This window comes from Lissotriton vulgaris, chromosome 7, assembly GCF_964263255.1.
Source record: "Lissotriton vulgaris chromosome 7, aLisVul1.2, whole genome shotgun sequence".
In the NCBI taxonomy this organism is placed as follows: domain Eukaryota; kingdom Metazoa; phylum Chordata; class Amphibia; order Caudata; family Salamandridae; genus Lissotriton; species Lissotriton vulgaris.
Genome location: NC_141695.1, coordinates 549444411 through 549469794, shown reverse-complemented (window position 1 = coordinate 549469794; position 25384 = coordinate 549444411). Strand labels below are relative to the sequence as shown.

The window sequence follows — 25384 nt, the reverse complement described above, 5'->3', positions numbered from 1 at the left end:
TTGAAGCATGTGGTGGATACGGCGTTGATTTGTCAGTTCATGGTGAGGGAGGAGTCGAGTATGAAGCCGAGGTTGTGGGCGTGGTTCATGGAAGTGGGAGGGGTGCAGAGGCTGGAGGGCCACCAGGTGTTGTCACATGTGGAGGGGGTGGATCCGAGGATGAGGACATCTGTTTTCTCCGAGTTGAGCTTCAGGCAGCTGGTGCTCATCCAGGTTGCAACGTCTTTCATTCTTTACTGGAAGTTGTGCCTAGTGATGTCTGTTTAGGCAGCATCGACAGCCCATTCAAGCCAGTAGCGTTCGGCCAGGGTGACGTGAAGGCAGCATGGCCATGGAGTGGATGATCCTCAGTGAGCCATTGCCAAACATACTCTGGATTGTCAAAAAAAATGATATATTAGCATGAATGACCAAGATTCGGCTTCAGTGCAGTAGCATTCCAGAGATCTTGGCGAAGTAGCACCACATCCATTCTCACTTCTTCAATTTTTGTTTCTACAGCTGTCTGTGAGAACTGGAAAGTCGGAAAGATAGTGGTGAGGTCGCTGAGTGGAGAGACAGACTTGTCTCTCTCAGAAGGAACAGGCGGCCCATTGGTAGGTCCAGTAGTGTTTTGGTCTATGAGGGTTTGTGAAGTAGTAGAGCGTGTAGGCCTGTCTTTACCCATCTTGGTGAGATCTCAAGTCATTCAGATCTCTTAGCAGAGAGGAGTTGGCCTGCTTGCCACAAGATTGTAGCAGCACGAGCAGCCAGCTCTGGGGATTTGGCGATTGACCTTTGCAGTGGGTATGGGATGTGAACAGTGAGAGGGGGTAGCAGCTGGTTATTCCTGTCACACACATTGCATAGATGGATTCTACCTTGCTCAGCAGAACAATGGAGCACAAAACTCAGGGAGTGCCTTCGTAGGGGGGTCGGCTGCAAGATGGGAAACCAGTCAAGGCAGAGACAAGTGGTCCTGACAGAGTCAGTATATCGCCACAGCAGTTGTGAAATGGCAGACAAGACATTCCCACCTCATGAGGCAAGGACTCAGGGCATCTTACTAGAGTGGGTAATGAAATGAAGAGCCTCTGTAGAGCAGGAAGGTCAGGTCTGATGACAGCTACATGGATTCCAGAGCTCCACAAGTACCAGGAGTGCGTATCTAGGCTGGCGCATCCCCCCTCTGTCCCTCGGTGGCATCATCACCTGGATCAGGGACAGGAGAGTTGCCCCCAGGGAAAGTACTGCAACAGCAGAGTCAACCTCAGGCCTCTACGTGGCCTACAGGGGCAGAGGGATCAGTACATGGGGAGTCTCCACTAGGCAAAGGGCAGCTATGGTCAGGTTCGCTTCACCCAATTGGCCTGCACCCAGCACTAGAAGATGAATTAGACTGAAACAATAAAACTGGGCGTCGCATCTCGGCAGTGGCCTGGGTCCAACGTGCAGCCATCATGGGGGGGTGATGCTCGGGAACAGCAGGAAGCCCCAGACCCACAGGAGGGGGGTACCCTGCAATCAGTCCTGAGGAGCGCCATATAAATCAGGCAGGCATGATTCCAAAGCTCTAGGCCAGGTACCACCCATCAGCTGCCCCCAGCGGAAGACCACTTCAGCCGCAGTGGCCCACACTCAGGATCCTTGATCATCTGCCACAGCCGAGGGCCACACTGGGCCTCAGGCAATCCTACCAGCTCAGGGGAGGAGCGAGGTAAAGTTTGTCACAACGCAGGTTCCTCACATCACCATGGGCCGTGCCCCAACGCCAAGAGGGTGGTTGGGTAAGTAGGCCCCCTGGGGCTCCAGGTCGAGATCTCAATTTTTCCCATGTTCGATCAATCCCGCGGCAGGCACTGGTGGCGGGCCAGACTTCAAGACACATGCAGCTCCAACAGGCCCAAGGTGGGACCAGCAACCACAATGTTGATGGGGAAGCTGCGGTCCCCCAGCACCAACTAGCTCCACAGCCCGTTGGATCAAGGCAATGTCACCAGTCCATGGGAGGGGGTTGTCCCCTCCCCTGGTGGCACAGGGCCCCGGCAGCACCACGGACCATACCCTCAGAGGAAGGAGCAGTTGAATGGGTCTTTCTAGGGCCCGGGCTGATACTCAAGTGCCACCCGCCCCGGGGCAACAACGGAGTCGAGACTGGCTCCCCCTCTGCTCAGAAGCAGACCAGCAGAGGAAAGAGAGCGGGCCCCGGCTCCGACTTTCAAGCAGCACAGAAGGGCCCAGGAGGGGGTTGGCAGTCACGAGGTTGCAGTTACTGACCCAGCTTCCCCTCCCCACTGGCACCGCAGGCGTTACTTCTGCGACAAGTGCCAGGAATGCTTTCAGGGGGATCCCGGGGAAAGGAATGTTCCAACCCAGTTGCGTTAGCCAGGGAGTCGCTTTTAGAGTGTCCAATGGTAGTTAGGAAGGTAGATTTCCATTGAATTAATGGAGGTTAATACGGAACCGAGCTAAGAAGAGGCCATCATGATGGCTGTCCAAGCCACACCCCAATAAAATTAAAATGAATACTATCAGGTTGTTGGACTAGGCCCTTTTTGCCGGGTCATCCCTGAACTTTTTGCCTTCCTCCTGTATTTTGTCTGACCTGTTTTTGTTGGTTTTATGACTCTGGGCACTTTACCACTGCTGATCAGTGCTAAAGTGCATATGCTCTCCTCATTATAAATTGATGTATGCATTAGTCATTCCATGATTGGCTGGTTTGGTTTACCTGTCAGACCAGTCCTGGGACCAGCCCTGGGCACCAGGAGTGCCCAGGGCTGGTAATCAAAATGCTGCTGGTGGGCTGACAGCACTGGTTGTGCCACCCACAGAAGCAGCCTGTAAACATTTGTCTCAGGTCTACCATTGTAGTGCCTGTGTGCAGTCTGGTACTGCCTTGCTGACTGGGCAAGTGCACCCACTTGCGAGTCCCTAAACCTTCCCTTTTCTTCATATCAGACACCCCTATGGTAGCCCCAAGGGCAGGGTGCATTGTAAGAATAAGGTAGGACATGCCCTGGTGTGTGTGACATGTCCTAATATTGAATTACAGCCATTTTCGTTTTCCACTATTGCAAGGCTATCTGTTCTCCGTAGGCCAGAATGGGCAGTTAGATTATTACATCTTATAATCCTAACTGACTCAGGAAACATGGTAGAAATTCGAGTTTAGTATGGCTGAACTCAGAATGATAAAATACATCTTTTAGTGAAGTTGATTTTAACATTCAGTGTTTGAAAATACCACTTTTAGAAAGCAGGTATTTTCTTGTCTAACTATCCAAAGCCTGCCTCTGCTAGGTTGTGGATTCCTTGTCTGGTGTTTGAGTGACAGGGCTGGGGGATTCCAGGAGACAGAGTGAGTCCGTCCAGTGGTGAATAGAGAGATCTGCATCTAGTTGGGAGGGGGGAGTTGCACCTGGGACCTGAATAGGGCTGTGCCCCCCCCCCCCCGCACAGTGCTGGCTCCACCTCCTGTGGTGCGTCTGATGTCTCTGCCCTGCACTGTGAAAGGAAAGAAGGAGTCATGTAAACAGAGTGCTCCAGAACTGGTTTGGACCAGGCAAAGGCCCATCTGCCCTCAGAGGACAAATGATTTTGAGGTATAAGTATTGAGACCCTGATCCCAAAAATGTTGATCACTTTTGGACTACAAGAAGAAACCTTTGCTGAGGAGAGGAACCTGAAGAAACTGAGGAGAGACTATCCCCAAGCTGAAGTGCTGCTTGGGGTATTGGCCTGCAGTGGTTGCCTGACTGCCAGAAAAAGGAGAAAAAACTTTGTGTGCTTTATTTTCAACTTGTGAAGGATCTCCAAGGGCTTGGAACAGAGCTTGCCTCCTGCTGGAGTCTCAGGGACAACAGACTTCAAACCCCAACTCCCCAGAGTTCTTTGGAAGTGCCTACTGCTGTTTTGGGGCCTTCTGAGGGACTGCCTGTCGCAAGGAGCTGTTAGCGTGACTCAAGAGGAAGAAGCGTGTCGCTGTCGCAGCTGCTGCCGTCGCAACTCCGGAGAAGGGTATCGCTGCTGTAGCCGTGGTATTGCACCGCATCCAGAGAAGCGCATCGCAACGAAGAGGAAGCGTGTTACCGTCGCTGCTGCTGCCGTCGCATCGTGGATGTTGCCGCTGTAGCTGTCGTATTGCACCGCATCGAGAGAAGTGTCTCACAACGAGGAAGAAGCGTGTCGTGGCTGCTGCCGTCGCATCGTGGATGTCACCGCTGTAGCTGTCGTATTGCACCACATCAAGAAAAGCGCCTTGCATCCACGGAGAAGCGCGCCGCCATCGGAGCTGCTGACATCACATCTTGGATGTCGTTGCTGTAGTTGTCGCATCGTGCGGAAGCTTCTCGCAAACGTCAGCGAAGACTGTCGCAGCCGAGGCTGTTGCCGTCTCATCGCTGAACAAGGGTATTGCAGCTGCAGTTGACGCATCGAACCGAGACTTCTCGCATCATCGGAGAAGTGTGCTGCATCTGGAAGATCTTCACGTCTTTATTTCTTTGCACCGGAACTTTGCCACATTTCCATCGCTGCAACATTGCTTTTTGTGGAAGCGCAACGCATTGTAAGGTACATTGACGCAAAGTGTCGCATCTTAAGAACTGAACGGAACTAAGCTAAAACTACCATCTTCAGTATAGTTTTGTGAATTTGTTTATGATCTAGTGTTAAATCTATATAAAGAATACTTATTTTTGATATAAAACCTGTGTGGTGTCCATCTGTAGTGTTGTCACTTGATTACTGTATGTGGTCACAAATCCTTTACACACTGCCTCTGAGATAAGCCTGCCTGCTCGTGCCAAGCTACCAAGGGGGTGAGCAGGGGTTATTTTAGGAGTGTACCCCCTTACCCTGACTAGAGGCAAGGGTCCCTATTTGTCACAAGTATCTACCTGTGCCAACTAGAGACCCACAAAATCTAACACAGGTATTGTTATTGTTGTTGTTGCTATTAATAATATTAATAATAATAATAATAATTATTATAGTTATTAGCATTTTGTGAGGGGTGCACATGGCCTTAACATTCAAGCACACAGCCTATTTTGCTTGAAAACCAGATTTTCAGCACTATAATAATAATAATAATAATAATTGCAGTAAAAACTTGGAGTGACTACACAAAAAATAATAATGATAATTATTATTATTAGAAAAATCCCTTATTAATAATAATAATAATAATAATAATAATATTAACACCAATCATGATAACAACCATTACCATCATCATCATTATGATAATTATTATTGATAACAATAATAATAATAATAATAATAATGGTTATCATTATTATTGTTGTTATCAGTATTATTGTTATTATTATTATTAATGGGAAATTCCGCTTTTGCCCATTTGTGCGTGGTCATCCCCAATTGTTTGCTATATATTATTGCAGGTTTTGGGACTCTGCACACTCGGAGATCGCTATCCAGTGCCTAGTGTATATGCACTAACCTTTAATATAGCAGATTTCAATATTTAACTCACCCAGAAGTCCTTAGTAATAGTACATAATGTACAAAGGACCTGTAAGTTAAATGTCACTAGTGGACAGCAGCACATGTGCCACCACTAAAGTGACGATGCAAAACATGACTGCAGACCTGCCACGAATAACTGGGCTGTGGAGGTTTAAACTAAAAATTCGGCCTGTCAAAATAAACCCCTTATGATGGGCCTAAACCCTCCTTTTAAATATTGAGTGACTCCTAAGTATGCCATAAGGGCCCGCATAACAGGGTGCATGACACTTAAAAGGTCCTGCTAGCTTGGTGTGAGGTATAGGGGGGCATTATGGGATTGTTTGCAGTGTGGCACATAGGAAGTGCTACAAAAGTGATTAGGGCTACCCCAGGAAATCTTTTCCCTAATGGTCAGGGAAGAGCCAGAAATCACCCTCGCCCACAGGTTAGTGCCAGGCAGAAACGTGGCACCCCTGGGCACCCTCTTCAGAACACTACTGGACTTGTGAAAGACAGAAGAAGGACTGCTGTGTTGTCTAGTGAGGAGAATCTTAAGGAGTGGAACTGCTCCCACTTGTTTCCAGCACTAACAAGTTGACTCCAAGGGTCAGTGGGAGGACCTGCTATTAAGCTACAGCGACACAAAAGCTGCAAGAAGCCCACTTTCATGAAGGAGCCCAGCTGACCAGTTTCAAGTGGACCTAACCTGGACCCTGTTGGTGGCTTCTGTGGAATGAGTCCTGATCGACAAGTCCTGTTCCTGGAGTCATGCAACCGTTGACTAGTGTCAGAGTGTACTCCTGCCTAACCCTAAAACCTGGGACTTAAAAATGTTTGTCAAGAATTTTTGTCTGGAGAAACAGAAGACCATGACAAACCTGCCAAGTCGAGCCGACGAAGGTGCATTGTTTCTGGGCCAAATATTTTGGTTGCTCTTACTCTGAGCTTTTCTTCAGCAGCAAATCATTTTCAGTGGGACTTCGAGGAGAAGCTATCTAGCCCAGTGAACCCTTTTTGGTTACAGCTTGCAGCCTTTCTCCACTGGAGGAAATCAAGCTCCAAACCAGTGACTAAGTCCAAAGGTAGCAATCTTTCCCATGTGCCTTCCTTGGGAATCAATTTTGAATTTTTTGCGCTCTGTACTTTTCCACCAAAAATCAACAGCTTCACTGGAACTTCATCTGAGCTTATGGAACCCATCTTGGCCACAGACGGCTGCCTTACTCCGCTGAAGATTTTTTTCTTCTGTTTCAGAGACTGATTCAGAAGGTGAAACTTCTGACCGAGACGAATCTGGTCTTTATATACAAGCAGCACACCATCACAGTTGGCATTAACTTGCACTTAGGTACCCGTGAAGCACAACCAGATGATCGCAGTAGGTGCTTAATGCTTTTTTGGGCACTCTTTGTCTTTGTAGCTTCAAAAATTCATATCTCTGGTTCCCGTTATTGGATATTTTTCATTTTGGTGTAATTTTTTAAAAATAATATTCTCTATTTTCATAAATTGGAGTGTGATTTCTATGTGTGTGTTTTCAGCTTTTTAGCAGTTTTTATATTTCTAAATGCTTTTTCTTTTTTATGTTAAGCCTGTCAACTCTGTGCTATTGCTGCTAGGGGTAGAGCTTAGGTTTAAATTACTGAAATCTTTAATAAGCCTAATAGGAATAGCAACATTATTACATGTGGTAGACTACCATCATCCCAACTAGTAATTAATAATAATAATTATATCAATAATAATAATAAAAGCATTGCATTATAGACTGCTGCTGGCAGCTATACAGGTTGTTAAAGGACATCTACCTGGGTTATAGGCTGTAGCCAAAGTTCAGGGCCTATAAAAAGGGAGAAAGCCATAACAACTGTTACAGCTAGAGGCAGAAGACCTATAGTGACCCCAAGGGGCTAGAATGTGCTCAAATAAACATGGAGAGACAGAAAGAAAAGCCTTGGAATGTTTGAGAAGACGGTCTATCCAGCAATTTTTATCTTTCAGGCACTTCATTATCTTTAATGGAACTATCCACGTACCACTACTACTACTACTACTACTACTACTGCTGCTACTACTATTACTATTTCGACTAATAATAATATCAATAATAATTATAATAAAATTGACCATAATAACCATAATAAAAGGCCTGAGAGAAATACTAATAATACCAATAATAATAATAATAATGAAATAGCCATCATCATATAAATTACAATAACAACAAAATCAATCAATCAATCAGTATTTATAAAGGGTGGCTAATCACCCAATAGGGTGGAGGCCTTGGTGGCTTTTTTGAACAACCAAGTCTTGAGGGCCATTCGGGATTCCAAAAGTGAGGTGATGGTCCGGAGGTGCTTGGACAGCCTGTTCAACGTCTTTGCTGTGATGTGGAAGAAGGAGCATCTTCTGCTTCAGTAGGTGTGGAGAGTATGGGCAAGTGAAAGGGAGGCAGGGCGTAATCTTCTTGATGGTTGGTGAAAATTCAGGCAGTGATTATGTAGGCAGGTCCTTAGTTGTGTAGAGCCTTGTGTGTGTGGGTCAGCAGGTTGAATTGGCATCTCTTCTGTACCGGGAGCCAGTGGAGTTTCCTGAAGTGAGGTGTGATGTGGGTTTGTCGGGGAAGGCCAAGCATGAGTCTGGTTGCGGCATCCTGTATGGTCTGAAGTCTCTATGGAAGGTGTGTGGAGATTCCTACGTAGAGGGAATAGCTGTAGTTCAGTCAGCTGATGATGAGGGCTTGTGTCATAGTGCATCTTGTGTGTAGGGGTAGCCACTTGAAGATCTTACATAACATGTGCAGAGTGAGGAAGCAGGCGGAGGAGACAGCGTTGATCTATGATTTCATGGTGAGCTTGTTGTCAAGGATGATTCTGAGGTTGTTGGTGTGGTTGTGGGGTCATCAGTGAGTGAGAGGATGAGTTGGGTGTCATCTGTGTAGGAAATTATGTTGAGACCATGGGATCTGACGATGTTGGCCAGCGGGGTCATATATTTGCTGAAGAGCATGGGGGTGAGGGATGAGCCCTGGGGGACACTGCAGGTGATCTTGTGTTCAGAGGTGAAAGGTGGGAGGTAGGGCCTCTGGGTTCTTCCCGTGAAGAAGGAGGTGATCCATTTGAGAACATCCCCTTGGATGCCGATGTGGTGGAGACTTTCAATCAGTATGTGGTGGGATACGGTGTCAAAAGCAGCTGAGTGGTCAAGAAAGATCAAAGCTGCTGTTACTCCTCCATCAAGGAGGCAGTTTTGGTGATGTGATTGCAGCGGAAGCCGGATTGGGAGGCGTTGAGCAGCTGGTTCTGCTCTACGTGTGTCATGAGTTGTTTGTTTATGTTCTTTTGCAGTACCTTCACCGAAAATGGGAGCAGGGAAATTGGCCGGTACCTTTTGAGTTCGCTAAGGTCAGCAGAGGGTTTTTTAAATAGTGGTCAGACTTTGGCATTTTTCCAGGCATCAGGAAATGTTGTGATGGTGATACAGATGTTGAGTAGGGTGGTGAGTTCCTGGTCGATATTTTGGTTTCCGAGGTTGAAGATGTGGTGCGGGGTCTCTGGAAGCTCCTGAGTGGATGGATTTCCTAGTGGAGGTGGTGAGGATGTTCCAAGTAGTCAGTGTGTGGTTTGTATTGGTTACGGTGGTGGCTTATCTGTTAAGGAAGTCTGTAGGTGTGGGTTGGGGTTCGAAGTATCTGTATATGATTGCAATCTTGTCATGGAAGACGTGGGTGAAGTTGTTGCACAGCTTCTGTGTGGGTGTGATGTCGTTTTCTCTGGAAGCCAGGTTGTAGAATTCCTTAAAGATGTTGAAAGGTTCCTTGGTGTTGGTGGTGCTGGTTTCAATGTACGCGGCAAGGGCTGTCTTTTTTGCTACCCTCAGCAGATGGTGGTAGAGGTTGAGGGAGGTCTGAAAGGCTGTCCTGTCTGAAATGTCCTTGCTGGTGCACCATCTTCTCTCCAACTGTTTGCTGTCTCGTTTCGCTGTTCTGAGTTATTGGGTGTGCCAGCTGGCCTTTTTGGAGGATTTTCTTTGGATGTTGCTCTTGATGGTGATGATGCTGTCTGAGCAATTAGTGATCCAGGGGGTGCTGTTTTTCACTCCCTATTCGCGGTTGGTGGCAGTAGTAGGGTTGGAACTGTTGAGGGTATTCATCCAGTTTGTGTCTGAGATTATGTTCCACCTCTAGGGGGGGACTTGGTCATCTTGGGGGTGGTGGTGCGTGGTCTGGAGATGCTGAAGTGGATGATGGAATGTTCAGTCCATGTGAGTTCTGTGACATGGCTGTATTTGACGTGGTTGCTGAAGGTGGAAATGGGGTCCGGAGTGTATCCCGCGGTGTGTGTAGGGTTGTAGATGATATGGATCAATCCATGGCTGCTCATACTGTCAAGGAGGTGTGTGGTGTTTTTGTCGTTGAGGTCATCGATGTAGAAATGTAGGTCCTCGAGGAAGATGTAGCCCTTGGAGTCTAAGGCTAGGTGCTCAATGAAGTCTGCAATGGTGTTACAGAAGCTGGAGCGCGGTCCTGGGGGTCAGTATGCGAGGGTGACTCTGGTGGTTATCTTGTTGTCTGTGTGGAGCTTGATGATGAGATGTTCTATTGGGTGGTGGAATTGTCTGTGGTGGTGGTACACTGCATGGTCTCTTTGTGGATGATGGCTATTCCTCCTACCTGCTTGTTGGTGCGTTCCTGGTGAGTGATTTTCTATCTGTCTGGGATCTCTGTGGCAACGTCTGGGGCAGATGTGAGTTTGAGCCAACTCTCAGTGAGAAAGACGATGCCGGTGCGAAGGTGGTGAGGAGGTCCCACAATTCAGTAGAATGCTTGCATAGTAAGCGTGTGTTGAGAAGGGTGCATGCAAGTTGTTTTTGTTAACAGGTGTTGTCTGTAGTGTGTGCAGGGTGTGGCTGGTCAGTGGACTGGTGGGTGTGCAGTGGCAAGTGAAGTGGAAGCTGGTGCAGGTGAAAGGTCCAACCATGGAGCGTGGGTCAGCATGGTGGCAGTGTTTGTTGGGCGTCCGGGGTCGAGGGCGTAGAGCTCGCTGATGGTGTATCTGCGGGGACAGGATGGTCAGGGGTCGTGGCACTAGGTACGGTCCAGTCGCAAACTGACTTGGTACACCAGCGTTGTGCCCTTTGTGCCTGCATTAAGTAGGTCGTGGATGAGCAGGGCTTCTGTTGGTGGGAAGAATGTTGAGTGGAAAACCCCCAGCAGGAAAGCCACAGCTGGAAAACCCGGGCAGCCATGGTGTTACTGGATCAGTCTGGAAGAAGCAGCAACTGGAGGCCACAGGCAAGTGGCAAGTTAGGTGTCCAGGTGCCTACTGATATGGTTTCACTGTGGCCTGCATTTAAGTAGGTCCCAGGGTAGGCAGGTCTTCTGTGGGCAGAAAGAACGGTGAGTGGGAAAACCTGATCTGGAAAAATCCATGCAGCTGCGGTATCACTGGATCAGTCTGGAACAAGCATGAACTTGAGGCCACAGGCAGGTGGCAAGCTAGGTGGCCAGATGCCTACTCCTAACAATGGCAATAACGGGGCTGACCATACTAATACTCCTAACAATAACAAAATTACAAAAAACAACAATAATAACAAAAGCAACTATAACAATCATAACACAACAATCATAATAATAAGTACAACAAAAATAATAATAACATTAGATTCTATAAATATGAAAATCTGAGAATGACGTTCTGCATTTTCTTGATCCGCTTTACACCTCTAAAGTTAGAGTTCCACTGTAAATACCCGGAACCAGGCAGGAGTTCTGCTTTAGTGGAATGAGATTATTTTACAAATTGTTCTAATGAAACAGTACAATTGCATACCTAAATATATACTTGTGGCAAATTTAGAGTGCCCTCTTTTGCTCATTACCAACAATACATCATTGAAGTGATATGCGGGCAACATCCAGCTCTTATAAAAACGGGCACCCAGTTTAGGGTGTGATAACGGTAGCAGGGCTGAAGCCTGTTGAGAGAGTCACACTCTCTATTCCCACCTCCTCCAAACCCTCTTTTGTTCTTTATTGTTGCTCAAATTATTAACCTCATGCGGAGTAAAGACTGAGTTGATCCTTCATGGGGCTGTATCATGATCCCATTTTCTACTCTGCACTGTTGTGGAAGGGGGTTGTGTTTATGTGGTTTTTTCACGTCTTCAGTATATGTATTAACTCTAAATATCTGCGAGCTAGTGCATGTTTTGTTGGCAGCAAAGCTCGGAAGCACAAAGAGGCAATCACTGCCCTGTTTCCGAGCTCTGCTGTCTGCAGTCCATGAAGTGCTTAATTTGAGCCGGTGGTTTCCGGTGCTCAGCCCCGGTGCTGGCAAGGCACCTAATTGCCAGCACCGGGGCTTATGACAGTCTGCCACATGGTGGCCATGTCTGGCTAATTTAGGTATTAGCACAACAACAGCTGTGTGTGATGGTTAGTAGCTGTGTTTGTACCGGCATTGCCAGCTAGCAGGCGGTTGTGCAAGCTGTAGTGGCCTCTCGACGAGAGCCCTGGCACTTATTGGTTTTCAAATTAAGCACTGCCATCCACTAATTTGGACTTATTTGGAGTCAAAATATGCACTGAAGATAAAAAAAAGAAATTCAATGGCCCCTTCTGTGCCGGGGCAGCATGTTAAACGGGATCATGAAGTGGCCCCCAGGTGTGAATCTGTGACCAGCAAGTTACGCCAGCTGTCATCAGTAAGCACTTACCATGCTGCCTCTTCACACCAAGCAGATTCCACACCACCAGAACCTCCTTCATCAACCCAGGTGGGACATGAACCTGCTGATCGCCACGGCGCAGTATGGATGCGGGCACTGTCGTCAATGATCCCACTGCCACGAGAAAGTCAGACACTAAGCAGCAGCAAAGCCCCTGCTCAGACCAGAGAGAACCAGCCTCTGCTGACAAGAAGACTGGAAGAACTGCTTCCATTCCATCTCCTGGTAGCAGTGACCAAGAGCCCCACCACAAAGAGCTGTGACAAAAGGCAAAGCATCCTCAGAAGTCAACCCTGAATGAGACACTTAGAAGGATGCCAGACTCCAACAAAAAAACAAAGGGTAATCCTCGCCCAGAGATACAGCTACAAGTCACTGCCATTCTTGCAAAAGCCAGAGTCTGACAACAAGAAATATGGGCACCCATTTGCAGCGGATTCTCTGCCCAAGCCCAACTGAAGGTCAAGTGCCGCCAGACAAGATTGCAAGTGAAGAAGTGCCTCATTCATCGACAGAAACTATGTCTGGCCACGTGCTCTACTGGTTGTCCTATATTCCGTAGTGGCTGAGTTGTGGCATGCTTAGTGTGGCCACCTCACCCATGTCACAACAGGCACTGTTTCCACTCCTGGGCTTTTCAACTGCAAATAATTGTTATCAGGAATGTTCCTCTAAATAGATCACTGAGAGCAATAGAGACTACAATGCCCAAAGTGCATTAGGTTCCTATACTAAATATTTGTAATATTTTTTGTAATATTTGTGGGGTATTTGTAGAGCGCGACGTTCGCTCCGGAGGGAGCATCTTGGCGCTAGGGAACCTAAGTGAGCCAGTGCAAGAGGATTAGATGGAAGCTTTGGAGTGATCGTCCGGGAGATTAAAGATCCAGGTCTTTAGCAGTTTTCGAAAAGGTTTTTCCTGGGTTTGTTGTCTGAGGGATTTGGGTAATTTGTTCCAGGCTTTAGTTGCAAGGAAGCTGAGGGTCTTCTCACCCTTCGTTTTCAGATTGTATTTGGGGAGAAGAATGAGGTTGTCGTTGGTTGAGCGAAGGTGACGGCTGGGCAGGTAGTGGGGGAAGCGTTTGGTGAGGTATTTAGGGCCAGTTTTGTTGTAGGCACGAAAGGCTATAATCAGGATCTTAAAGAGAATCCTTTTGTGAAGGGAGAGCCAGTGGAGTGAACGAAGTGCTGCAGAAATAGAGGATCTGCGGGGAAGACCCAGGACAAGACGGGCGGCTGTGTGTAGTACGCTCTGCAGTTTATGGATAGTGTTCTTTTTGGCTCCTGCGAGCAAGCCGTTGCAGTAGTCCAGTCGCGAGATAATGAGTGCTACTGTCACCGTCTTTCTGGCATCGATGGGAAGAAAGTCAAAGAACTTTCTCATGGATCTGATCATTCCAAAGCATTTGCCAGCGACGGTTCTGGCATGCTGATCAAAGGAGAGGTCGGAGTCAAAAATAACGCCGAGGTTCCTGGCCGACGAAACTGTCTGGGGGGGGGCAACAGAGTTGTCCGGCCACCAAAGTGCTGGACAAAAGGAGATATTTGTACCGATCGGAAGGATCTCCGTTTTGCTCGAATTGCATTTCAGGTGGTTATTGTCCATCCAGCGAAATACTTCAGTCAGGCAGTGTTTTAGGTTGAGTTCAGCTTTGGTAGATAGTTTGTCTAATGGCACAATGAGCTGTGTGTCATCGGCATAGGAGGTAACAGGTATGCCGAATGATTCTATTAGATTAAGGAGGGGAATGAGGTAAACGTTAAAAAGGAGAGGGCTCAGGATGGAGCCTTGCGGAACACCTGAGGAGACAAGTTTGTCTTTGGAGTGAAATGGGCCCAAGGAGACGGTTTGGGAACGGTCGGAGAGAAAAGACGAGATCCAGGAGAGGGCAGAGTCAGAAATGCCGATGTCCCTGAGTCTGCTGATAAGGATAGTGTGGGAGACAGTGTCAAACGCCGCCGTTAGGTCGAGAAGGATGAGGATGGAGTTTTTTCTCTGATCTTGCAGAGTTTTTATAGTGTCAGACAGTTCAATGAGGGCGGTTTCTGTCGAGTGCTTGGGGCGGAATCCTGATTGTTGAGGATGGAGAAGGTTGTTTTCATCTAGATAGTGTTTCAGTTCATTGTGGACTAGATGTTCCGTGATTTTTCCCAAGGCCGGGAGTAACGAGATGGGGCGGAGGTTGGTAAGATCCGTCGGGGGTTTATTCGCCTTCTTCATAAGGGGTTTGACGATTCCTTTTTTCCAGCGGCTAGGAACTGTGCCTGAGCTAAGCGAGGAGTTGATTAGGTTGTTGATGGTCGGGTTAACCTCGTCGATTAGTTGGTGGAGTATCTTGGGAGGACAAGGATCAGACGGGGAGCCCGATTTACAGGCCAGGATGGCTATTTTCGACTGCTCAAGAGTGATAGGGGAGAAGCGACTTAGCGTACAGCTTTGGGAGACCAGTGGGGGGGGCACTGGGAGAGTGGCGGGGGGGGGGAAAGTTGATTTGGATCGAGGCAATTTTTTCCTCGAAGAAGTCAGAAATTTGATCGCAGAGTTTCTGAGAGGGTGGGATTTCAGGCAAAAGATCCTTGGGTTGCGTAAATGATTTGACTATCGCAAACAGCGCCTTTTGTTTCTGACCTGCGTTTTTTATGGCGTTGATGTAGTAGTTTTTCTTTGCCAGTTTGATTTCCGAAAGGTAGTTTTTCCTAGTTGCGATGTAAGAGGTACGATAAGTAACCTCGTAGGCCTTCCGCCATTTTCTTTCTGCCTTTTTACAAAGCAGATGTGCATTAGCAAGTTCTGGTGTAAACCAGGGGGCATTGGGTTTAGTTTTGCCCCGGGAGGTGCGGGGACGTGAGGGCGGGATTCTGGATTTTGTTTCTTGGGTGATCCAGTTGTGAAAAAGATCGGCGTCGGTATCAATATTACCGGAGAGGGTGGGTGCTTGGGTTTGTATTGACGGATTGAGAGTAATGTTATCCTGGACCTTTTTCCAATTGATGTGATTGGCGGGGAGGGAAGCAGATTTGTTGCGGTTGGATAGGTTTTCATTCAGGATGTGAAATGGGATCAAGAAATGATCAGACCAGATCTGGGGCAGGGGCGATAGTGTGGTCAAGAGAGAGAAGTTTGTGCAGACTCCATCGAGGGTATGACCCATGGAGTGGGTGGGTGAGGTGACAAGTTGCTTAAAATTGAATATATCGAGGGTTTGTACGAAATTGATGGTATGAATGTCTGTTGTCGATTCTAGATGGAGGTTAAAGTCACCAAGGAGGGTGAAGAAAGGGTATCTGAGTGAAAGTTGTCCTAACGAGTCGTGCAGCGAGTCGAGGAACTCAGATGCGTTGCCGGGTGGGCGATAAATGAGTCCGCCAGAGAACGAAGTATGGTCGTTTAGTTTAATGGAGAAGCCTAATCCTTCAGTCTTTTTTAGGGACTCTAGACTAAAGGTGTGGCAGGAGAAGGTGTCTTTGAGAATGATTGCAACACCTCCGCCACGGCCCTTAGGTCTGTCTTCCCTGAAGAGTGAGTAGCCGAGGGGAAGGGCAACAGCAATATCAGGGTTGCTGTCTGCTGTTAGCCATGTCTCAGTTATCATGAGGCAGTCGAGGTCTGACTCCAAGATAAGATCGTGTATATCTTGGTTGTGTTTGCACATGGAGCGCGCGTTGATCAGGCCGCCTTTGAAGGGGGGCCGAGGGGCCTGAGGCATATTGGCCGGTGGGACTGCTAAATGGAGCCCGGTGGACCAGTGGCAGTGTTTGCAACTGACTGGGCCTGAAAGTGTGGCTGGGTCGAGTATACATGGACACTGCTTAGTGACCTGTAGTTGGAGGAGGTCGTTAGAATGGTAGGAAATGTGGGAGGTAATATGGGCAGAGTTTCCTGCGCCTGTCGCGGTCTTGTCGCGGACGGGCGCAGACGGGCTTGCCTTAGGCGCGCCTTCGGCGCGCAAACGGCGCTCCCGCTGCGCTCGTCCGCTGCGCGTCTTGTATAGGCACATTTATGGGAGACCAAGGGGGGTGTGGCCTCAGAAAGGGGCGGAGTCAGCGTGCACGCCGGTGGTGATGGCGGCGGCAGGCTAGAAGAGCCAGGAAGGGCGCGAAGCAGCTATTCCATCAGCTGTGCGCGAGCGCTGAGTGAGGTATGAGGCTTAGGTCCTTAAAAATACAAGAGATCAATTTGTGACACCACACAGAGAAATTTTAAAATAACAGAGTACCTCCAGTTCCCGGCTTCCGCCTCAGGAACTGGGTCAAATGGTTTCCGTTGCAGCTCGAGAATCGGCTGTTTATGTACAATGAGCGGGGGGCGTGGCCTCAGAAAGGGGCGGAGTCAGCGTGCACGCCGGTGGTGATGGCGGCGGCAGGCTAGAAGAGCCAGGAAGGGCGCGAAGCAGCTATTCCATCAGCTGTGCGCGAGCGCTGAGTGAGGTATGAGGCTTAGGTCCTTAAAAATACAAGAGATCAATTTGTGACACCACACAGAGAAATTTTAAAATAACAGAGTACCTCCAGTTCCCGGCTTCCGCCTCAGGAACTGGGTCAAATGGTTTCCGTTGCAGCTCGAGAATCGGCTGTTTATGTACAATGAGCGGGGGGCGTGGCCTCAGAAAGGGGCGGAGTCAGCGTGCACGCCGGTGGTGATGGCGGCGGCAGGCTAGAAGAGCCAGGAAGGGCGCGAAGCAGCTATTCCATCAGCTGTGCGCGAGCGCTGAGTGAGGTATGAGGCTTAGGTCCTTAAAAATACAAGAGATCAATTTGTGACACCACACAGAGAAATTTTAAAATAACAGAGTACCTCCAGTTCCCGGCTTCCGCCTCAGGAACTGGGTCAAATGGTAAAGCCAGGACTGCAAACCGCGTTTGTCTTGGCATGCAGTGAGGTGGTCACCCTAGGCATGATGCCCTCATTCGTGTCTTCACAGTATCCGTGATCACCTGAATGACAGTGAAAGCCCAGTGTGTGGGAGCATCACATAGCAGTGACTTGCCACGCAGGGTAAATGCATCATGCTGTAAAACCAGGAAGAATTTTGAATATGCAGTGAAGTGCAGCTTAGCCTCATATGTTTTTTTTATTTTTTTAAATTGTATTTATTTCAATAGCGAGTAAATTCTAGAGGTAAGTTTTACCTTCCTCCAATTTGCAGGAGGGTTTGGTTTCTCACATGTGTTTCAGGTAACGCCAGGCATAGAACTCCGCTCTGCCCGCGGAGGGTGCAGAGATTTGCCTTCTCTCAAGAAGCGTGCATAAACTGGCGCGCGCGCATGCACAGTTTTCACAAGGATTGCCGATACAGCGAGGAAGAGGAGAGCAGCCTGGGGACGCCGCAGTACAGATAAGTGGTTTTCAATGTATTTTTAATTAATGTTTAATTACTGGTTAATGGGGGTGAGGGGGGTGGAGGCGGGTGGCGGAGCGGAGTTTGTTTGAATTTGAATTGAATTTTAAAATATTTATAGAGCGCTCTTATACCGAAATCGGTTTCATGGCGCAACTCTGTGAACTTCCACGTAGCCCTACTATGCACACTACGCCCAGGGTTAATTTCATGTTCTAGTGGAAATGCTACCCAGGCTTTGCGGACTGCCAAGGCTAGACCTGCATATGCAAGGAAGCAGCAACCCACTATTCCCCATTTACCACAGAAAGCGCCGTAGCCCATCATTAGGACATCTTCAAATAAATCTCCCATATTGTGTGGGGTGTCTCTCTCACCTCTGTGTCTGAAAAAGAGTGACATCGCTGGGTGGATCCCTGACTGCCAGAGTATCAACTGTTGCATATAGATATACTCGTCCCCTTCATTCTTTGTTGCCCTTCCCAGACATCTCGCAGAGTCTGAACCTGTAAGGGTAATGTGTTTTGTTTCTTGCGAGGAATAGGGGTAAAGCCAATAACGCCTGTGGCCTTGCCAGGCACACCAGCATCCGCGCCACTGGGTCCATGCTCTCATCCTGAAGTCACAGCCCCACATGTTGAAGGTGCGCTGCCCAGCAGCAGATCTTAAAGTGTGGCTCCTGCAGCCCTCCACTGTCCCATGGATGCTTTAGGACATCTAAGCTTATCGTGCCCTTCTGGTACCCCAATACAGCAAGTGGAGCAATTTGTCAAATCTGCAAAAATAGGATTCCGGTATGCACATCGACATGTGTTGCACCACATGTAGGACTCGATGCAACATAATCAATTTACAGATGGCAATGGACCCCATCAAGGAGATTGGAAACCATAACCATTTGTACACTGTATTCTAGGGAGACCTGTATGTTGCCCACAGTAATGTCATATATTTTAATCATGTCTGAGCTCAAGTACACTCCTAGGTATTGTATTTTTATGTTAGGTAAGTATGCATCGCCAGCCACTGTTGCCCGCATAGGATACAGTACTGAGTTATCTCCATTTAGCCAGAACTCAGAGTGCTCCCCCACTCAGGCCAGTGTACTATAAACCGCCAGCCATATAGTCACCGGGTTTCTCAGTATTAACAATATATCGGCAGCATATAATGAGACGTTCCCCATTGACCTCCTACTATTATACCGTCCTTCGTGTGCCGGGTGCATATCATTTGCACCAGGTGTTCTATAACCTGTAAATATATCAGCGGTGAGAGGGGGCATCCCTGCCTAGTCCCTCTCTCTACCGGCCAGCTGTCCGACATTCTATTGCCTACTCTCACTTGCGCCCTGCTGTTGCTATAAAGTAACTTCACTCATCGCAAGTAAGCCATCCCAATCCATAGCGCTGTAGTGTAGGGTCCATAAACCCCAATCGACATTGTTAAATGCCTTTTGAGCATCAAGACTAGCCACTGCACATGGCTCCTATCCTTGCATTGCCTGTTCCATGATGAGAAATGCTGTTTGTATGTTAGTAGAGGTGGTGCGGCCGCTCACAAATCCAGCTTGATCAGTGTGTGCTACCCCCTCTGTTGCCTTTGCTAGGCAACGGGCCAATACTTTCCCCAGTATTTTAGCATGGACAATGGCCGATATGATTTGCAGTCAGAAGAATCCCTTCCAGGTTTGGGCAAGACCACTATACTTGCTTCCCTGAGTGAGGCAGGCAGTACTCCTTTCTCGAATGTTTCCTTGGACATAGCCAGGACAGGTGCCCACAGCAAATCCACGCGTCTGATAGAATTTGATAGGCAACCTGTCAGTGCCCACCTAATATCTGCCTCCTCTATTGGAGCATTCAGAATAGCACTTGTGCCGTCATCTATCACTGATAGGTGCCCTACATCCAGAAGGAGGTCAATGCCTACCTTGTCACTGCTGTTGTGTTGTGTATATAAGGCCTTGTAAAATTGGGTCAATCTGTTCAGAATGTTAGTTGGAGAAGTCAGAATCTCCCCAGTGGCGGCCCTGAGGGAGCCAACAGCAACGCCACCTTTTTCTCTATTGTCAGCCATGCTAACCAATACCCAGAATTATCCCCTTGCTCGTGTTGGGTTTCAGTATGTGTTCTTTAATCATGTTTCCCTTGCCTCGTCTAAGTCAACCATTAGCTTGTGTTGCGCCTCCCAGGTCGCTTCATCGTGTGGGGCCTGCCTATATATATCTCATATCTGTTGTTCTAACATCATGACCGTGCGCCTCAAAGATGTCTGCACCTCTTAAGTCGGGGCCATACATTTCCCTCTTATGGTCCCCTTGAAGGCTTCCCATACCACCCCGGCAGAGGATACAGTCCCTTCATTTGTATCAAAAAAGTCCCTTACTGCATGTCTGATTTCCTCTCGATACCTTTGGTCACATAAGGCACGGGGCTGGAGTCGCCACTGCGGTATCGGCACCACATTCTACCGCAATTCTTTGTGTGTTTTATTAACTTTTTATAAAATACGTTGTGTATATTTCATTTGTGGTAGTTGTGCATATAAGACATGCTTTTATGTGTTTTTGAGTTTGGAGTGGCTGTCAATGTGTGTGTTTATGTAGTGCAGTTTAGGTGTTAGTGCGTACTAGAGAAGTATTTTATTTGAAACATTCAATCGCATCTATCACATTAATGGCTCGTAATGGTCGTGTAAAAGTGATAATAACCCCGTTTCCTGTTGATTTTAGCAGTGATGGTTGGTGAGATTTGAAAGTGGTGGGGCACAGAGGCAGTCCCACAAAATGCACAAAGTATCTGAGCCCATATCCATCCACAGTGGTTTGGAGGCGTTCATCACGGTTGTTTCAAAAATACTTTTAGCTATGAAGCAAATGCTGTATGGGTGCCAAACGCTACCAGCTAAACATTACCAGAAAACATGACTAGGCGGTAACATAATACAATAGAAATAGTGACTATTTGCAGACATTTTTAAAAGCAGCAAGGCGTATGCCAAATCTACAAGAAATACCCAACAGCTCGCCTGGATCTCATAGGAGAAAGAAGTAAACCACAGAAGGACACAAAACAAGAGAAAAAGAAACTGGCAGAGGAAGGGTATCATACCCAGCTAAGGAGAAGCGTGCCACTTTCAGGCAAGATGATGTCACCCCTGAGCCAAGGAAAGACGGACCCTTTTGGAAGGGCCAGTGTCCTCGCCACTGCTCCGAGACACACAAGAAGCCCGCGAGATTGGGGGGCAAGGAAGTGGCCGATTCTTTGATGCCCACAGTGTGCCTGTAAACTGCCCTTCTGCTGCCAGTGGGAGCGTAGTGGGCACGCTACAGATTTCTACTTAGGCTTCTGGGCTCGACCCCAAACTCTGGTGTCTTGTGCCATTCCAGATGTTGTAAACAGCAGTTCGTGAGCTGGTTGACTCAGTGTACGCCGACTACATGGAAGGCTCTACAGCGAGCGAGGGGCACTGCGTCGCAGACACTACAGCAAGCGTCACTACATCGGAGGTAATGTAACAGCTCCCCAAGGCTGCAGTCTGTGTACTCGAGACCGGAAGTTCCACACGAGCAAGGACCAGCCCAAGGCAGGTGAGGTGCCTTCTCATTGCTGGAGAGTGTTGAGTGAGGTGCAGTCCAAGCGTTGACTGAGAGAGACAGTGACAAAGAATATAGACGGGTTTATGCAGGAGGGAGCGGCAAGGTACACAGAGGGGGGTACGGATATTGGAGCTCCCTAAGGGAAACATGTGATTGGCAGTTACTTGTATGGGCGCCGGCAATGCCGCCAAAAACATGCACCCGCGGCACGGGTAGAACCTTTAAAATGGAGAGGGCTGGTGCCTTTTGATGCATTTATGTTTGTATTCGTTTACCCAGAGGGATAGCTCCGCAGTCCAATGACTGCCCTGTGACACTGCATGATGCATCAGCTACTCAGCCAGGGCCCGTGCTGGGTGCTTCACACGACTGGACAGCCCTGCTGCCTAGCGCCGAGCCTCTTTTATCTGGGCACTCTGGGTGCTTAATGATTGCACCTTCACCATCTGTGAAACTTGCACAACAGCGCTGCGCTCCTGAGCCGAAACCGGTGCTATCCGAGGGTCTGTGGGAGAGAACACCGGTGCTGCCGAGGTGAGATCCTAGGGTGTGCTTATAAGCGGAGGTGTGTGTGTGTGTGGGGGGGGGGGGGGGGGGGGGCTTCTAGTGCCTGAGGCTTTACCATAAACGAGGGCAGGCTCTGCTGTGCACATCCCGAGCCCGTGGCATCTGTGACCCAGGATTGGAGCTCTCTTGTCGCTCACACACTATCACCCGACTCAACCCTGTCCCATGCCTCTGCCCATATTGTCTTTACTCCAAGCAGGGCCGGCTCTAGGGATGTGCAAGCTGTGCACCTGCACAGGGCCACCAAACCCCAGGGGCCACCACGCCAATATATATCCTTAATATATTAATCCTCTGAGGATGGATGCATATTTGCGTGGTGGCCCCTGGCAGAGATTTGGCGGCCTCCGGCTCTGTTCCACTACTAAACACCCTGACCCCCTCCCCTCTTTACTGGCCTGCGCGCTCCGCCCCGCCCGGACCACCTCTTCCGGGCCCCCTACCTACGCTCCTTGCCCAGGGCCACCATGAGCCTAGAGCCGGCCCTGCTCCAAGGAGTACCTGAACAATCAATAAAAACAAGTGGCATGTGTTTATTTTCGAAGTGTATCTGCACACACACACAAGCATGTGTGTGATAAGAGATGTTGTTCATATATATAAATAGATGCACATGCATGCGAAAATACCTGTTCAGGTGTGTGTCTGTGTGCACGCGTTTGCCTTTCGGTACCTTGAGCGTACTTCATCGCCTACATCTATATGTTTGCATCTATATTTCGCAGCTCTACCTAGACAACATATCACAGATAACACGACCGGGCGCCCTTACCTTTGCCGGGCTCCACCGCACTCCACTTGGTTGAGTCCAGCGATCCGTACTGCTTGGGTGGTTTCCTCTCCTTGTCCATGCTGCTGCCTGCCCCTTTGCCAGGACTGCCTTTTGTGTATGTTTGTTTGCCTTCCAAAGTACCAGGGCTCTCAGAGCTCTTGCTTTCCCCGGTGCCCTCCTGTCCCGGATACCTTTGAAGATGACTCAGCCCCCATCCTGGGTTGTGTTGGGCAGAGAGGGGAGGGAGTATATTCGCAAACCACACAAACAGCAGTAAAAACAAGAATCACATTTGCTGACACCTGCCTGGAAGCTGCAGCCGCGAAGACCGTGGATGCTTTAACTGGGAGCCAGGGAACTGCGTCTCTTTCTGTTTCTCGGATATCGCCCTCTGGTGGCCGTCGATCAGAAGCGCTGCTTCAGTGTGTGTGCGCGCGCGAGCTTATACATCCTTCAGACTAGATCAATATTTACCCGCTTCTTCCATCTGTGTCTGTCTGAAGAGGAGCCAAGGAACCCCCAGTCTGACACATAAAGTAAACGAGATGGTGCTTTTCAGCTCTGCAAAGATTAGGTTCCCTTTATCACAGCCCCGGGGCATCACTGACTGACACTGAGGCATACTGATGGCAGCTTGGTGCGACTGCACCTGACGTGACATCCGTGTTAACCAGAGAGTCCCATCCTACTAGGCGAGTTAATGCTCCTGCTGCAGAGACCTGTGCGTGCCCTCCTGTTCAAACTTCAAATCACAGCAAACAACCTGCTGTACAGATTATGTGTGTAACCCGCACGTCACAGATCAGAAACTTGCCCGAGCCACACATGCCTTTCATGCTCCCGGCGTTCATTAAGAGGGTACTGTTGAGTCTGGCACTAATAACCTCACCTTTTATGAACATGGCTATGAAAAGGTTAAATGTGTCTAGTCATGCGCAGAGCACATATGGAGTTGGTGCACGTTGTTCGAATAGACTTCTTTCCTGTATTGTGATGGACGTCAGCCGGTGGGTATCAGGCTCAATGGCGTCACGTGCCAGCGGCTGAGATCGTTTGGGCCAGGTTTACGAAAGGATTGCGCTGCCCTTGCCTCACGCTAGTGCCTTGCCTTAAGTGAGATTTACTCACGAGCCACCTTGCGTCACGTGGCACAGCAAACCTGGAGTATCATAAGGCGGTGCAAGTTTCTCCCGGCGTTCCGTGGTGGAGGCGCGTGGGTGTTCCCACACATCCACTCATGGTTTTTGGCACATTCCCAAATTTACTATAGTAAACAGAAGGTATGCCTTCTCAGGCAGCACGCGTAGAAAGAGGAAGAAGCTTCTAAGGATTGTTTTTGTGCAAAAACAATCCTTCTTGCAAGGCAGGCACTCTTGCCCCCTGGTGCAAGGCTGCATCCATTGGCACTAGCGGAACTGAGAGTGCCAGCGCAAATAGCACGTCGGAATGTACCATATCTTAATAGAAATGGCACATTCCTGCATTTTCCATTTGACGCAGCGCAGCAAGTTGTCGTGCTGCGTTGCGCTGCGTCACATCTTCCCGAATCCAGCCCTTCGGGTTTTTGTGCACTCTGTAACTACTGTCATTCGGTCCGGCAATCAGTCAGAGGCAGTTCATTCCTCTTCAGATTCACTTTAATGTGCTTTTAATCATTATTTAGAATGAATTGTTTGTATCACTTGATCAGCCCCCTTCCTTGCCCGTTTATCTCTTTCACCCCCCCCCCCCCCCCCCTCGCCACTGAACACCAACAACTACCATCTCTATCCCCCAAAAAAACAACTTGCCACCAGCATGACGGAGCTATGAATTAGGTGCTCTGGGCGAGGTGTGGAGATGTTTGTGTTCAGAGGGCAGTCATTACTCTGATGCAATCGGCCAGGGACTAAGGCATTATGCTGTGGACACAAAAGACCCCCCGCGGTTTCATTTTAAGTGCCAGCAGCAGCGAGGGCGTCACATGTCCTTCCACCCACGGGGCCACTCGGGCAAGGGCCGACTCTGCTTTCACGTACCACTTAATGCTGTTAAGCCTCTCTTTATGTGTTCCTCATTCTGGCAGGTTAAATAATACTAGGATAGAATAGAATAGAATAGAATGGAATAGAATAGAATAGAATAGAATAGAATAGAATAGAATAGAATAGAATAGAATATACGCATTGTTTGACAGGTATGACGCATCAAACGTAGGCGCTGAATCAAGTGAACGTAAACTCCAGCGGTGCACGACCCCCTGCTCATTCAAACAGTTCTGGCGTGAAAGGATGTGGTGGAAAGGGCCATGTTTTAAGGGTCATCCTGAAGATGACATATTCACTAATGGTTCACAGAGACTCCTGTTTGACGTTCCAGGATGTCGAAGTCTGGGCTGAAATGGCCCTGCCTCCCTAACTAGACTGCCTAAAACGATTGGAGTAACTTGCAGGAGTTCACAGGAGGCCTTGCGTAGCCATCTAAAGTAGATTGGTTCATTTTAAAAAAAGGTTAAGGCTCTGCGTCTTCGACATGCTTTCAAATTTGACCCAACTGGAAACCAACTACAACATAGGTAGCGTTGAGCTGTGAATGCGGTCTGGCAAACGAAGCCTTACTGCTGTCTGCCCTATAACAAAGGTTTGCAACTGTCTCTACTACTCGATGTAAACCCACTTTACAACCCATAGCGCTCACTTTACCATGCTTGTCCATTCATTTACTGCTCACTCCTTCACAGCCCATCACATCTCACCTGGTGTACACACCACAACCGACAACCAACACTTTGTTACGGCCATCCCTGAATTCACACCAGCTCTCACCAACAACATCAGTCTTTGGGATACATTTAAAATGTTAAATTATTTTTAATTACAAACTTTCTTAGGGATTACCTGCTCAGCTTCACAGGTAAATCTATAAAGATAAATACTG

At 48.4% G+C, this 25384-nt stretch overlaps 1 protein-coding gene across 1 annotated transcript in view; it reads right to left on the bottom strand.

Annotated features, from left to right (window-relative positions):
• Positions 1-22707, bottom strand: part of LOC147702018 (bMERB domain-containing protein 1-like) — a 249753-nt gene extending 227046 nt beyond the window's left edge. Inside the window, exon 1 of the mRNA XM_086928738.1 lies at positions 22469-22707. Within this exon, the coding sequence (XP_086784864.1) occupies positions 22469-22547 (79 nt within the window). The 5' untranslated portion in view covers positions 22548-22707. The remainder of the gene's footprint in view (positions 1-22468) is intronic.
• Positions 22708-25384: the final 2677 nt, after the last annotated feature.